Below are 14,029 nucleotides of genomic sequence, written 5' to 3' on the forward strand. Positions count from 1 at the left end.
TGAACCAGTAGCCTGTAAGTAACAGGCTACTGGCACACTGCCCTTTCACGCCTCTCCACAGGCGGGGTTTAGTCAAAAGATGCTTGCACGCGGTTGGAGCAACCTCATATGAATGACATGACACTTCGACCACTCACGTTGAAGCTTTGTGACGTAGGACGTGTCGTCACGTAAGCGCTGCCAGGTCGGGAACCAAAACAGAACAACATCCTTTAGAAAATCAACTTGAGGTATTTTGGATAACACCGCTGAAATTACTGCTGCCATCCCGACGCATGATAACTCCTCGCACGCCGCCATTACTGTTGTGATTCAGGGAGGGGGCGGGCACAGCCGAACTACCCTGGGGGAGGGAGTTGCGTTCGATAAACGTCATACCCACTGAAATCCCTCCCTACGATCCTGATTCGTCGTGCTGCCCCGTTTATTTCGTAAACGGAGGAGGAGAGCGAATCACAGGTGTACCAGAAGGTTTGTGTAGCCCAGCCCCCTGGGCGTCAACACATAGCTTCTGGTTCACCAGGAAACAAGAAGAGCACTAGTGACTCAATTCGAGAGCTTGAGGGTTGAGTTTACTCATTTTCTTCACTTTGTCTTTCTGTCTCTGACTGTAGGCCTATCTTCCCCTCAAAAACATACACATCTCCAAGCCACATTATTAGAATATCATGAAAAAATGACTAATAATGTTAAACTTTCATAGATTATATAGGCCTATTCATTGCCCACATTTTGAGCTGGTCCATTCATTAATTTGTTTATTTTTACATATGTTGGCCTTCCAGCAAAAAAAAAATGAAAGTCAGACACTGACACAGAGACAGGTCCAAAGACAAAGACAAAGAGACACAGGAGTGATATACTGTAACAGTGTTATTTCTCCTCAGCCAAGGAGGTAAATGAGCGTAGCTGAGCTGCCTTCAGTCATGCGCTAGGCTACATCACGGCTATAGCTACAGCCACGGTAATTAATAACACCAGCTAATAGGGCCCCACAGAGGTCCATCCATTACTGTCTGCTGGCACTCCACACAGCGCCTCTGAGGCCCTCCTCACCAGAGACCCCCTGTCCTGACTGAGGGCCATGCAAACGCCATTCATCATCATAACACCCACACACAGACATGTACGTTATAACACGCCAGCGGTGGAACTTAAGTTTTTTCCCCATCAGTCACGGTGGCAGGTAGATGTCAAAATCAACCAGTCACTCACTGTTTTTACCAGTAACAGTGACTGGTGGGTTGAAAAATTTACCAGTCACCACTGAAATTTACCCGTCATTAGCAGGTGGACGGGTGTTTATTTCCATCCCTGTAACACGCCCACACATGCACGTGCACACACATACACACACACTCAAACACACATACACACACACACACACACACACATACACTGTACATCATACACTGTACATCATAACACCCACACATGCACACACACAGGCATGCACGCATGCACACACACACATACACACGCATGCACACACATGCTAAGGCTACACACACCCACATGGCCATGCACACATGTACGTACGAACACACACGCGCGCACACACACACGCGCGCACACACACGCGCGCGCGCGCACGCACGCACACACACACCTTTGTGCCATTCACACTCCAGCGTGTCCCCGGGCTTGCAGGGGCTTGAAATACGAGATGTTAGCTGATGAAACAGAGTATACATTGCTTTATAGAGTATCAAACTTGACGTACAGGTATAATTTTAGAATGTAACTTGTGGTGTAATGTGGTGTGTCATTGATGCATTTTTTTGTTATGAATACAGCTATTGTGGATCAGTGCAGATTATTCTCGATTTGCAAAGTCACACAGGAACCTCTGCCAACAACAGCCTCTTAAAACGAATCTGATACGGAGCTGTGCAGTACCAGCTTCACAGATCCTTATTGGATGTCACTACTGAACAGCACTTCACGGCCCATAGAAATTCATTCGCATTCATTTCAATTGAGCCCCGATGCGGAGAAGAATGGAGTGAATTGTGGGAACGTCACTGCTGAAGCGAGACCAAATGCAGAGAGTGAAATGGATAAGCACAAGCACAACCTTAAACCTGATCCCATAGTCCCATCACCACTTTACAATGACAAATATGCAGCACGCAAGGACTGCTCCCAAGAGAGAGAGAGAGAGAGAGAGAGAGAGAGAGAGAGGGAGAGAGGGAGAGAGAGAGGGGGAGAGAGGGAAAGAGAGAGCGAGAAAGAGTGTGTGTGTGTGTGTGTGTGTGTGTGTGTGTGTGTGTGTGTGTGTGTGTGTGTGTGTGTGTGTGTGTGTGTGTGTGTGTGTGTGTGTGTGTGTGTGTGTGTGCATGTGTATCACAGAGAGAGAGGGAGAGAGAGAAAGAGAGAGAGGGGGGAGAGAGAGAGAGAGAGAGAGATTCATGCTCGAAGCCAAAAAGTGTCTGGGAAGTGTAGATATGTGGAACAACACGTACAACACCCTAGAGATTGAGTTTTGTGCTTGGCACCAAGCCGAATCGCCTGAAACCCAGGAACGTAAGACATATTCATTGTTGTTGCTAAGGGCAACATTTTATCTGCTCGTCGGAGATGACAGGTTCTCTCGTCGTGTTTTCACACGGGCTAGAACTTATCTGAAAAGCTGTGAGACATGAGTCATGATTCATACAAAACAATGTCGTTCCTTAAAAAAATCAGAGTCGTGGAGCCAAGTGTTTCTTTAGGAAAAGACCTGACGCAATGACACAAATGACAAAAGCTTTATGGTTTCAAAACACAACCTCTTCACACGATGCTTTAGCGCAAAAATGCAGTCAATCATCTGCAATAACATATTGTATGTCATGTCAACTACAATGGTTGAGAAAAGGCAATGCCAGATTCTGACATTCAACACATTTCATACACGCAGAGGCAGACACATACAGAGGCAGTGCAATGTATCAAACAAAACAAAAAAAAAGAATTAGAAAGTTGAACACTAATGTTTTAGTCTACTAAACATTACTTGTTCATGGGCAGTCATGGGTAAGTGGTTAGAACTTCAGACTGGTATCCCAAAGGTTGCTGGATCGACTCCTGACCTGCCAGGTTGGTGGAGGGAGTAATTAACCAGTGCTCTCCTCCATCCTCCTCCATGACTGAGGTACCCTGAGCATGGTACAGTCCCGCCGCACTGCCCCCCTGGGGCGCCATTGGGGGCTGCCCCCTTGCACGGGTGAGGCATACATGCAATTTTGTTGTGTGCAGTGTGCAGTGAACACTTGTGTGCTGTGGCGCTGCAACATGATCTCCAAAAATTCTGTGCTCCTAGACACGGATGTTAAGGGCACACAATCCCTGTCCAGGAGCCAGGATTTTGCCTGGGCACGGAATTGTTTTCCGTGATAGACACAGAGAAGTGCTCTCTCTATAGGCTACTCCCACAGCTCTATGTTTCCACAGTCTTGTTTTTTCTCAGGATTTTTCTAATTTCAAATATTTTTTCTCTAAAAAAAACATTTCATACTGACAGGATAGGGTTAGGGATTGTTTTGGTCTGGACACAGCTAGTTTTCTTTCATTCGTTATATGAATTTGATAGCCTAGCAACCAACTAGAAAAGATATTTCTCAAAAATATGTCTTTAATGACAGGTTAAGGTTAGGGAATGTTTTGGTCAGGGCACAACTTAAATTGCTATAGCATTATTTTGTGTAGAATTAGCATTTGGTGTAATGATAGAGTTACACAGTGCTGTGGTAATAGCCTATAGAAAGCAATTCCGTGTCCAGGAGAACGGAAAACAATTCCGTGTCCAGGAGCACGGAAAACAATTCTGTGTCCAGGAGCACAGAATTTAGGCAAAATCCGTGCTCCTGGACACGGATTTCGTGTCCTTAGCATCCGTGTCCAGGAGCACAGAATTTTTGGAGATGACAATGGGAGTTGGAGTTCCCCAGTTGGAGTTTTGCTTTTCGGCTTTCGCTTTCGCTAAATAAGCTGACTACTGTTGCCCTACTGTATGGCAGCTATACTCTTCTGATTTTCATGTGACTCAAACTGTTGGAGTTAAACATACATTAAATGTAATTCAAAAAAGGGAAACATCCAGGCAACTCCAGGTGAAAAAGAGGAAGTCCATTAAAAAGCCTTTATTGTCATAGGGCTAAAACATGATTAAAAAAGCCAACATGTTTCGACCGCACTGGTCTTCATTAGGGCTTTGTCGACAAAGACGATGAAGACCAGTGCGGTCAAAACATGTTGGCTGTTTTAATCATGTTTTAGCCCTATATGACAATAAAGGCTTTTTAATGGACTTCCTCTTTTCACCTGGATTTTTCCCTTTTTTTAATTGAACTGATCCCCTTCATCCAAGAGCACCCAACAAAATACTTAAAGAAGATACTGCGACTTTTTTTGAGCTACCAGACATTTTGTGTTATACATTAAATGTAGTTGTGGACCTTCTAGTCCATACCGCTCTCTATTTGGAGCATATCATCATATACACCAAGGAGGGGTGCTGCTAATTGAACTTCCTTCCTTGCGCTGAAGAAAAAAAAACAAACACTTTAATCAGATCATTAGAAGTGTTTGTCCAGACAAAAAAACACAGGACGTGAAAGGATTTCTGCATTGAAAACAGAAGCTCTTAAATTGTTGCTTTAACTTAAAGAGAATAGACTCATTCATCGGCACCACTGAGTGTACATTTAATTGTGTGTGTAAATATATAATTAGGGTTGGGGTTCAGGTGAGGTGTGTAAAATCCATACTTTCTAATTGTTCTTGTATGGATCCCCTGCTGTGGGAGTGGAGCGTACCAATAGGTGTCGTTATGACCTCTTGGGAATGTCATAAACGCACCTAGGAGGGATGCAAATCTAACTTCCTTCCATGCGTAGATTAGGTCAAAGCCCCGCGATTGTCCTCCTGCGCGCTTTATGAGTCCGACGTGCTCCTCGGCACATTCCTCCGATGACCTGCCTTTGTGTTAAGGTGACTATTGAGGAGGTGAAAGGCAAGTCTGGTTTATCCATCACACTTAAAACTTTCACGACCTGCCATTTCAGGCCTTTGCTTTGCTAAGCTGTAATACACTCATCATGGATCATCTGTAGTGAATCACTATTCGCAAAGACAAAAAAAGAGTGCAAAGATTCTGCGTTGATATTTGATCAATTCCTTATGGCAATATGAAAATGTCAAAGACCAAAATATATAAGATTTTCTATAATATAATACCCAAACATAAGACACACAAAGTCCAAAGATCTTAAAGACCGGAACGTGGAATAAGAACAGAATAAATCACTCTTTCAAGTTCAACTGCATACTCTTAACAATATCATGGATATACGTACTGTATGGATACATTCATTCTTAATGTGGTTTGAGCCCATTTCTACCTGTCTTGAAAGTTTCTGCACAAGGCTAATATGCATTTCTCCATGGCAGGCACATACAGTTGGAGTCAGTGCCTGGCTCATGTTCTCTACTGAGTGACGGTGCACTGTTATGTGTGCCAAAGGTCCTGCCTAAATAGGACACCATAGTGAAAATGAATTCAACGGTCACATACAGTACATCTGAAGACATCGGCAATAGACTCTTTCTTTTTTTACAAACACCTCAAACTAAGTCAACCTAAATAATTTACCTTCTCTCTCAAAGAACAACCAACTTTGGTACAAGGTTCCACATAAATAAAGTCATGGAGGAAATGGGTCACTCTATTTTAAATGCTATGCTCTTCTATTCTATTCTATTCTATTCTATTCTATTCTATCCTGTAATGAAAATGAATTCAACAACCACATTCATATTCAGACATCGCCCACAGGCCTGGTTTTCCGCAAACACCTCAACTTAATCGACTCACAAGGAACAACCAAATAACTTTGGTACAGGGGCACACACAAGTAATTAAAATCAAGGGGGGAATCGGTTGCCCACTATTCTATTTTATCCTCTAACCCCCACTATTCCTATGCAGAGACTGGCTTGAGTTTCAGCCATGCCATGTGTGTACTGCAGGGAAAGCTGCCAGCTCTTCACGTGCAGGCAGTGTCGCGTCCAAGCAAACCTGGACTCTCCATAATTAGAGGAGACTTGCTTTAGTTTCAGTGTGTGTAAGCAAATATGTCTGGATTTCATACCAAACAACACAGAAATAAAATGAAAAAGAAGAAAAAGAAAGAAAAGACAGAAAGAGAAGAGTTTTTTTAATGCAGAAATCGATCATGCTGTCTGGATTTTTTTTCTGGACTTTTAAACACTTTCTCATGTTCTTGAACTAAAGCATCCCCCCCCCCTTTTTGATGATTTAATGAACTGTGGACACATGAAAACAAGCATACGTACGGGCGTTGGCATTTTTATCTTCATAACGAGGCAGTAAAGAAAACAAACCTCCCTCTGAACGGTTGCAGTAACACTCTTCTGGGAGTTGGATCAGCAGTACAGGAACTAGCAGAGGAAGTGGCACTCTGGTGTGTGTGTGTGTGTGTGTGTGTGTGTGTGTGTGTGTGTGTGTGTGTGTGTGTGTGTGTGTGTGTGTGTGTGTGTGTGTGCGCGCGTGCGTGAGTGCATGCGTACGTGCGTGCGTGTTTGTGTATGTGTCTGTGTGTGTGTCTGTGTGTGTGTGTGTATGTGTGGCGCCATGGTCACCATTGCGCTCCGCATGATATGGAAACCCAGAAAGGAAGGGAAGGCCGTGGAGGAGCCCTGTATGTCCGTCCGCTCGCCTGCCTCCCTGCATGTATGTCCGCCTGTACGTTCGCCTGCTTGCAGGGTCTTTTGATCCTCCCATATGTAAAACCTGAGGTGTAATGGAAACATGCACAGACAAAAACACACACACGCACACACACACACACACACACACACACACACACACACACACACACACACACACACACACACACGCACGCACACACGCACGCACGCACGCACGCACACACACACACACACACAGAGGCAAGCGGTGACCCATACTGACAAGGGGGCTAAGAGGGGAAGAGATGTCGTCTTCTCTCCACACACAATTGAATTTACAGCCCCACAGGGCTGGGCAGTATAGGCATCTGTCTCCACCGATGTGAGTTCAAAGCCACCGAGGAGACTGCAAAACATGTCCCCGAAATAGAGGCGTCCGTCGAGTTTAAGACATCTTCCTTACAGCACTCCTCTCTTCTCTTCTCTTCTTCCTTTATTTTTGGCCCAACCCTTCCGCTCGTTGTTTTTTTTTTTGACATTGTGGTGTGCTTCGTCTCATTATGCTGTTTCTATTTCAGGCTGTTCGTTTGAAAGAAAAGAGGTTTAATTGCTGTGTTGTTAACCCTGGCATGGCCCCTGTGAGCTGCAAAGGATCTCAATTAAGGGAATTCCTGTACAATGATTGTCTAACAGCCTGACTTCTTGGTGGTTCTTTTTTTTTTGGTCTAAAGAAAAATCGCCATATGAGGTGTTGTAAATCCATTCAGAAGGGGGTATGGTCATTCTTGGAAAAATCCCCAGAGGGTTTTTCGAAAGGGGGTCTATTAGTCCAAACCCGGGTACAGTATTATTTGAGGGGAAAAACAATAAAAAGACACATACATTGCGGACCAACAGTCTTTTCTTCTCTGGCCAAATTAATTTGAATCCTGTCCAACCAAAAGTCTAGGCTTTCATTTCAAGTGGCTTTTGTATTTGAGTTAACACTAAAGCCACTTCTCATTCAGAGTAGGCTTTGGCAGATGGTATGTGAGTTTTCCTATTAGCACGAGACCCCTGTTTCCAGTTCATTTAAAACACAACTGCAAATAAATCACTCAGCGTAGGTCGGGGAAACACACACACACGTGCATGCGCTCGCACGCATGCACATACACACACACACACACACACACACACACACACACACACGCATGTAGCCACACAAGCACTATATTTTCATGCCAAACTTCTTGCAGACAAAAAGTCGGCCCCCTATGAGGGCCATTCCTTGGATGCCCTGACCTGAAAGATGTATTTGTACTTATGGGACTGTAGCTCAGAAAACAAAAGTTTGGGGTCATTGATCTTATCAACAGTGCAAGGTACGGTATATGAAGGACTTTGTTGTGACTTTTCCCTGAAACAACATCCGTCCGTCCCGTTTCAGACGGCAGCAAGAAATATAATAATACTACTACGCTGACTCACCTTTAAGACAAAAGAAAAGGCAAATAAACACGTCACCAATGGGGGGAAATAGAAATATCAGGAACCTGTTATGACCTGAAGCCCTGGCAGCTGGATTGGATCTGAGCTGAAAGGTCTGTTTGGACAGACGAGAGTAGAGAGAGAGAGAGAGAGAGAGAGAGAGAGAGAGAGAGAGAGAGAGAGAGAGAGAGAGAGAGAGAGAGGCGACAAGGGCGAAGCTGCACAGAGGGCAGCAGACGGCATGCATGCTGGGTAATTTCATGGGTATCTGCCAAAAATCAAATTGCATAGCTGTCCCTCCGAGAGCAATAAGCACACTCCACTTTCAGATAGCCATGACGGGTGAAAAAATATTTGGGAATAACATCCCTATATCAGTATTCCTGACTGCTGCTCTTTTAGGCTGTTACATGGAGGCCCCATGGCAACGTGGGGTTTATTTTCCCATGCGACATATTTCATATGGCTATGAAAGTTCATTCACAACATTTATGTACACTTAAACATCCTATTAGCCATGGAGGCAACATTTATCTTCAGATAAGACACGTGTATGTTCCCTCACAAAACAAGGACACATAAATAATTACTGCATGCACGTAATGCAATCGTAATTGCATGCAATGTTAATCAAACACTTAGAAAGATGATTTAAAATCTTCTAGAGTAGTATTTGGTCCCGGAGTATGCTACGTTTTGAATTAACACAGCATTTTTTTACGGCTTGTACACTGACATACATTTATTTTCGAATAGGACATATGAAAACTCTTTCAGAAGACATAGGCTATCTACTTATACTAACATACTTTAGAACAATAACATGTATTCACAAGAGAAGTGCCCTTACGAAAAACAACTACAGGAAAACTATAGGATATCTATAGTAATCTATAATATGTTTATAGTGTTCTGTAATACCTCTATAGTACATTTCATCTTTGTAATATTTCTATAGTGAAGCTTTATGATATTCCTGTAGTGTTCTATAGTAGGCCTATACCTTTGTGATAATCTTACCCTATAGTAAAATGTCCCAAAATGTAGGCCTAAGATTCCTATAGGATTGGTATAGTGTTTCTATGGGATTACTACATACAACTATTTCTATAGTTACTATAGCTATTACTGCTATTACTATAGGCCTAACAATACTATTCTTTTTGGTAAGGGTATTTTCGCGGGCTCGACTAGCATCTTTTTTTTTATAAATATAACTTAACCTTGAGGGTTTGTTTAGATAGGCATAAATCACTAGAAAAAGAGACATGAATACATATTTTAACCAAGGCATTTGTACATCTAAACAGTTTATTGCTGTTGATTGACAGAGATTTACAGTTTTACTCAACATGAACATTGATATAGTTAACAGGGGATTTATAATTTCAAACGACAGTTAATCTGTTTCAAATTTATTTGGAAGTGAAACCATCCACCCATCTATATGCACACATTTGCCAACTAAATCATGTAAAAAGTAGGCTTTAGTGTGCCTGGTCTTGGCTGTTTTGGTCACATTTGTTGATGAGATCACAAGTGGAGTATTCATTACAGAATATATTTGTACAATTATAATGGGTGTTGGTGAACATGAACATTCAGACTGGCACACACAGTTTATCTTGGTAATTAACAAATGTAATAACTGTGCATAAGTGTCCTTTATTTTCACAAATGTGTTGTCCCGTTTCAGTATTCTTTTGTATTGTGCAGTATGATACATAACATAACCAAAAATGAAACGGTCATAGGACTTTGCATACTTATTTAATACTGGTGCTTGGGTAAGATTTTCTATTGCGATTTCCATTGAAGCTGTCAGGTGCATTTGACTTGGTTTACCAACAGTTTTAAAAGATGGAAGTCCTTGAAGAGGATTCATTCCAGTGATGCTGCAAACAAATTTTCCAAAGTCTGACTCTGGCTGGAAACAAAGTTCATCAAGCCGCTTTGGGATGTCTCGCCACAACAAAAAAACTTCAACAACCTGTTGTGGGACAAATTGGGTACCATTAAATAAAGTTTTTAGATAACCATTGTTTGACTCAAATGTGAAGGCTGAGGTTGACCAAAGAGGTCCCCAATTCCAAACACTAGTTGATAAATGTGTGAGCTGATGAACATTAAAGGAAACATTTTCTCTTCCATACAACAGTTCCATTTTTTTGACAAATGAAACCAATGTGGTTTCAGCCTTTTTTATGTCACTGATTGAAATTGACTGTTGTAATAGTAAATGAATACTACAGGACAGTAGAAGAAAATGCTCCAAATAAGGCGGTGGGAGAATCCCAGGAAGTACATAGAATGCATAATACAACAAAAATGCCCGCCATTCAGATGCCTTCCAAAACTTTCTATTAACAATCGACCTGGGAGACCGTGTTATTTCCGTTGGTGGTTTGACACTGAGGAGTTTTTTGTCAAAGAGTCGGATTTTCCGTCCAATATACCATGGTTCTGTATGGTTACACGTGTCCATCCAGAGACCCACCATTTGTCTACAAACTCCTAATAAGACACAGTGCATGTAGTCAGGGATAAAACCTGAAACAATATCAAATAATGGTAGTAGAAGAAGAATCGACAATCCCTTGACTCCATGTTTTACAGTTGTTGTATGGTATGCTTCAGTGGCATTACTTTTAAACTGGCTGTGAGTTCTTTCTGCATGTTCCTTGTAAAAGTAAGACCTGACAAATCCTCTTCCCTTTTCTACTACCTCTCCTGGATGCAAGCACCAGTCACAGCCAAATTTACCATTAAACTGCTTACAGTTTCTGAGAATTGCCCTTGCTATAGCATCAGATGAACACACAAGCGCAAATACTCTAGATATATGGCATATGCCAGCGCTGTCGATCCACTGTATAGGATTTTTAACCAGATCTCTGCACTCATTGACAAAAGGGCTCAGAAATGTGTCAATCCGGGGTTTTTGGGCACCAAACCAAATAGCTGAAACCATTACGTTTTGTTTTCTTTGTTTGAAAGGTAATTCATTAATTGTAAATTGAAGTGGCCAAAGGGAAAAATTTGATGAATTAAAAATTGGTATACCATCACAATTCCAGGACAAAGTCAAATCATCCGAATTTAATTTTTCATCTTGAACTAAATGTTGATATTTTCTCCCGTGTGTTATATCACTAATTTTGTCTGAGGCGTGGTTTTTGGTTTCCAATTCCACACCATGATTGTGCAATGTGTCCATCAGAAGGTCTCTGATAGATATGGACAAAAAGAATTGACCCTTTTTTAAACTCTCACATTCATTAAATGTCCATCCACAGTGGGAGCAGGAGGCATCTTGACTGTTTATGGTATTTTGGCAGTCTCCGCAAAAGAAATTTGTTGTGTATGACAATTTTGGGTTTCCAAGGAGTTTCTTAAAAAGGTAATTTGATGCTGGAACTAAATCGGGTACTAGTAAATTTATGAGACCAAGTAGGTCAGTCAGGGCAGATCGAGTAAGGTGGTGTCGTAGTACAAAGAGCATTATAGCTAAAAGGCATTGCCCTTTTGACACCGATGCTCCTTCATAAATTGGTTCTCCATTCTGCAAAACAAAATAATTTCAATCAGATTCATAACTGTAGATACTTTTAGATTATTTTATTCTTGTTGATACATAACCTAAACTGACCTTTTTTCCAGCGTCTGTCTCAGTTTCATTGTGTGGAGTTTCACCAGCACAGTCAAGATATTCCTTTGGTCAAGAAGATAATTTTAAAAAGAAAAAAAATGTTTAATATTGAGTTCCTTGTGTAATTTCGTTCAATTTTGGGGGGATTATGAAAACTATTGTCATTTTCCATTAGACACTATATTATCAAACATTTAGGCTGCCATGATGTCAAACTCTACATGGAATCTGCAGTGTTGCCTCAAATAAGGCCACAAGAAACATAGGTGTCTCAGCTTGTAGTTGTAATATGGGTAGGCACGCCAATGTTGGGCATCTGGGCATATCAAACATAGCTTTTCTGATTCCAATGAATATGAGCTTTTTTTATTAATAGTAATAGTAATACAACTAACCATGTCGTCGTCTTCAGATTGATTTGAGTAGTCCTTGAATATTAAAAAAAGAATAGTTCATAAATAAATAAAAAATCATGGTTAAAGCAGGCCTCCTCTACTAGAGTAGAATCAGCTGAGAAAAAAAATATTTTTCAGTATCTTTATATTTACTGTATGTCTACATCAAACTAACCTCTTCCTCTGACTCATAATAATGAGAGGCTTCTGAAACACCGTTGGGCACCTTAAAATATTTAAATTAAGACAATGAGATTACAAATCATGTGACAGTGATTTACAAGATTTGGCCAAGGCAGAGAAAAATATGTCACACTTAGGCCTAGGTCAGTAGGTCTGCAACAACAAGTCACCATACTGATCAAAAAGGCTATTATAGGATGCAATGAATACTAACCACGCTTTCGGCATCTTCATCATCAATTTGTAGCCCTGTGTAGCCCTTGAAATACACAAGATTGTTTTTTTCAGTCACTGCAGTAAACTTCTTAAAGGGAATTTACAATGTTAGGGAGTTACGGTGCTTTAGCATATTCAACTGCAACGACCCATTGATTCAACTTCTCATTTGATAGTGTTCTGTTTTTTTTTTTTTTTTTTTTTTTTTTACTGTAATCAACATAGGATATTAATAGGATGCAATTAATTCTGGCTACTAACCACGTTTTCGTTGTTTTCATTATCTAGGCCAAGGCCTAGGCCTATTTGTCCTGTGTAACCCTTAAAATACACAAGATTGTTTTAGTCACTGCAGTCAACTTTTTAAAATATTAAATAATTGCCATACTGTTTCACCTTATCAATAAGATCAACATTTTTGGCTACCTCTTCCAGATCACTAGTCGATTGACTGGGGCCATCAAGTCCAAATGGGTCAGCGTCCATGTAATCCTAAAGGGAATTTACAGTGTTAGGGTGTTCTGGTGCTTTAGCCTATTCAACCGCAACGATTGATTCAACTTCTCATTTGATAGGTAGGGCTGCTCATTGTGACTGTAAAACAGGCAAAATAAGAAAGACTAACCCATGAGTCATTGTCATCAGTGTCATCCAATGATGATACAGTATAGTCAGTGGTGTCCAATTCACCCTAAGGAAAAGGACAGCAAGCTGTGATAATATGGAATACATGCCCTAGCTTTTTATGTCTTAATTTTTTTTACTTTTATTTTACATTTCACTAGATATAAGCTGCGTGACAGGTCAAGTCATTGATTTTTGATAGGCTAAGTAGGCCTAGGATGTCTAGGCTAGTCATGTTATGCCTACTGTGTCAAATAGGCCTAGGTATGCCCTACCTGTTGTTTACGATTTGACAGCGTCTGACGTGGGACCGGACATTGGTCGTGTCTCAGCCACTTTTTGTATGGTCCTCTAAGGATGTTTTGACGAGACATAACTCACAAGGTAAGTATAGCTTACATTTGTAGCCTGAATGGTATTTTATTGGTATCTGTCGGTTAGATATGTAGCCTACAATCTATGCAGCTGCAATAACAAGTCTTCCGCGTGCCTAATACAAAATATTCTATGGCACGGGACCACTTAGATACGTACCTAGCTACAATCGCGGCACGCGACTAAAAATAGTAACCGCTATCGGTGAACGCCACGGCATTTATTAGTGTAATATTACTGACTCATTGGTGTAATATCATGTTTGCCTTGTGCGACTTTTACGAGGAGGAGGTGTACGATATTTTTCCCCTTGATTGGGTTGACGGGGATGTAGAAGAGTGAATGGAGGCGATCGTTAATTGGAGGAGAGGAAAAACAGTGACGAGGTCACCAGCCGTGATTAAAAAAATAAACGGTAAGCGTC

General features: G+C 41.4%; 1 protein-coding gene across 1 annotated transcript; it reads right to left on the minus strand.

The window, feature by feature from the left end:
* Nucleotides 1-1,620: 1,620 nt before the first annotated feature.
* On the minus strand, nucleotides 1,621-13,235 carry LOC134459495 (uncharacterized). The gene is made up of 3 exons (XM_063211860.1): nucleotides 13,232-13,235; nucleotides 10,201-10,893; nucleotides 1,621-1,673 (listed from the first exon to the last, which is right to left on the minus strand). Exons 1-3 carry the CDS (start codon nucleotides 13,233-13,235, stop codon nucleotides 1,621-1,623), a joined length of 750 nt encoding a protein of 249 aa, XP_063067930.1.
* Between the last annotated feature and the right edge of the window lie 794 nt (nucleotides 13,236-14,029).

Source organism: Engraulis encrasicolus, chromosome 12, assembly GCF_034702125.1.
Source record: "Engraulis encrasicolus isolate BLACKSEA-1 chromosome 12, IST_EnEncr_1.0, whole genome shotgun sequence".
NCBI classification, from domain to species: Eukaryota; Metazoa; Chordata; class Actinopteri; order Clupeiformes; family Engraulidae; genus Engraulis; species Engraulis encrasicolus.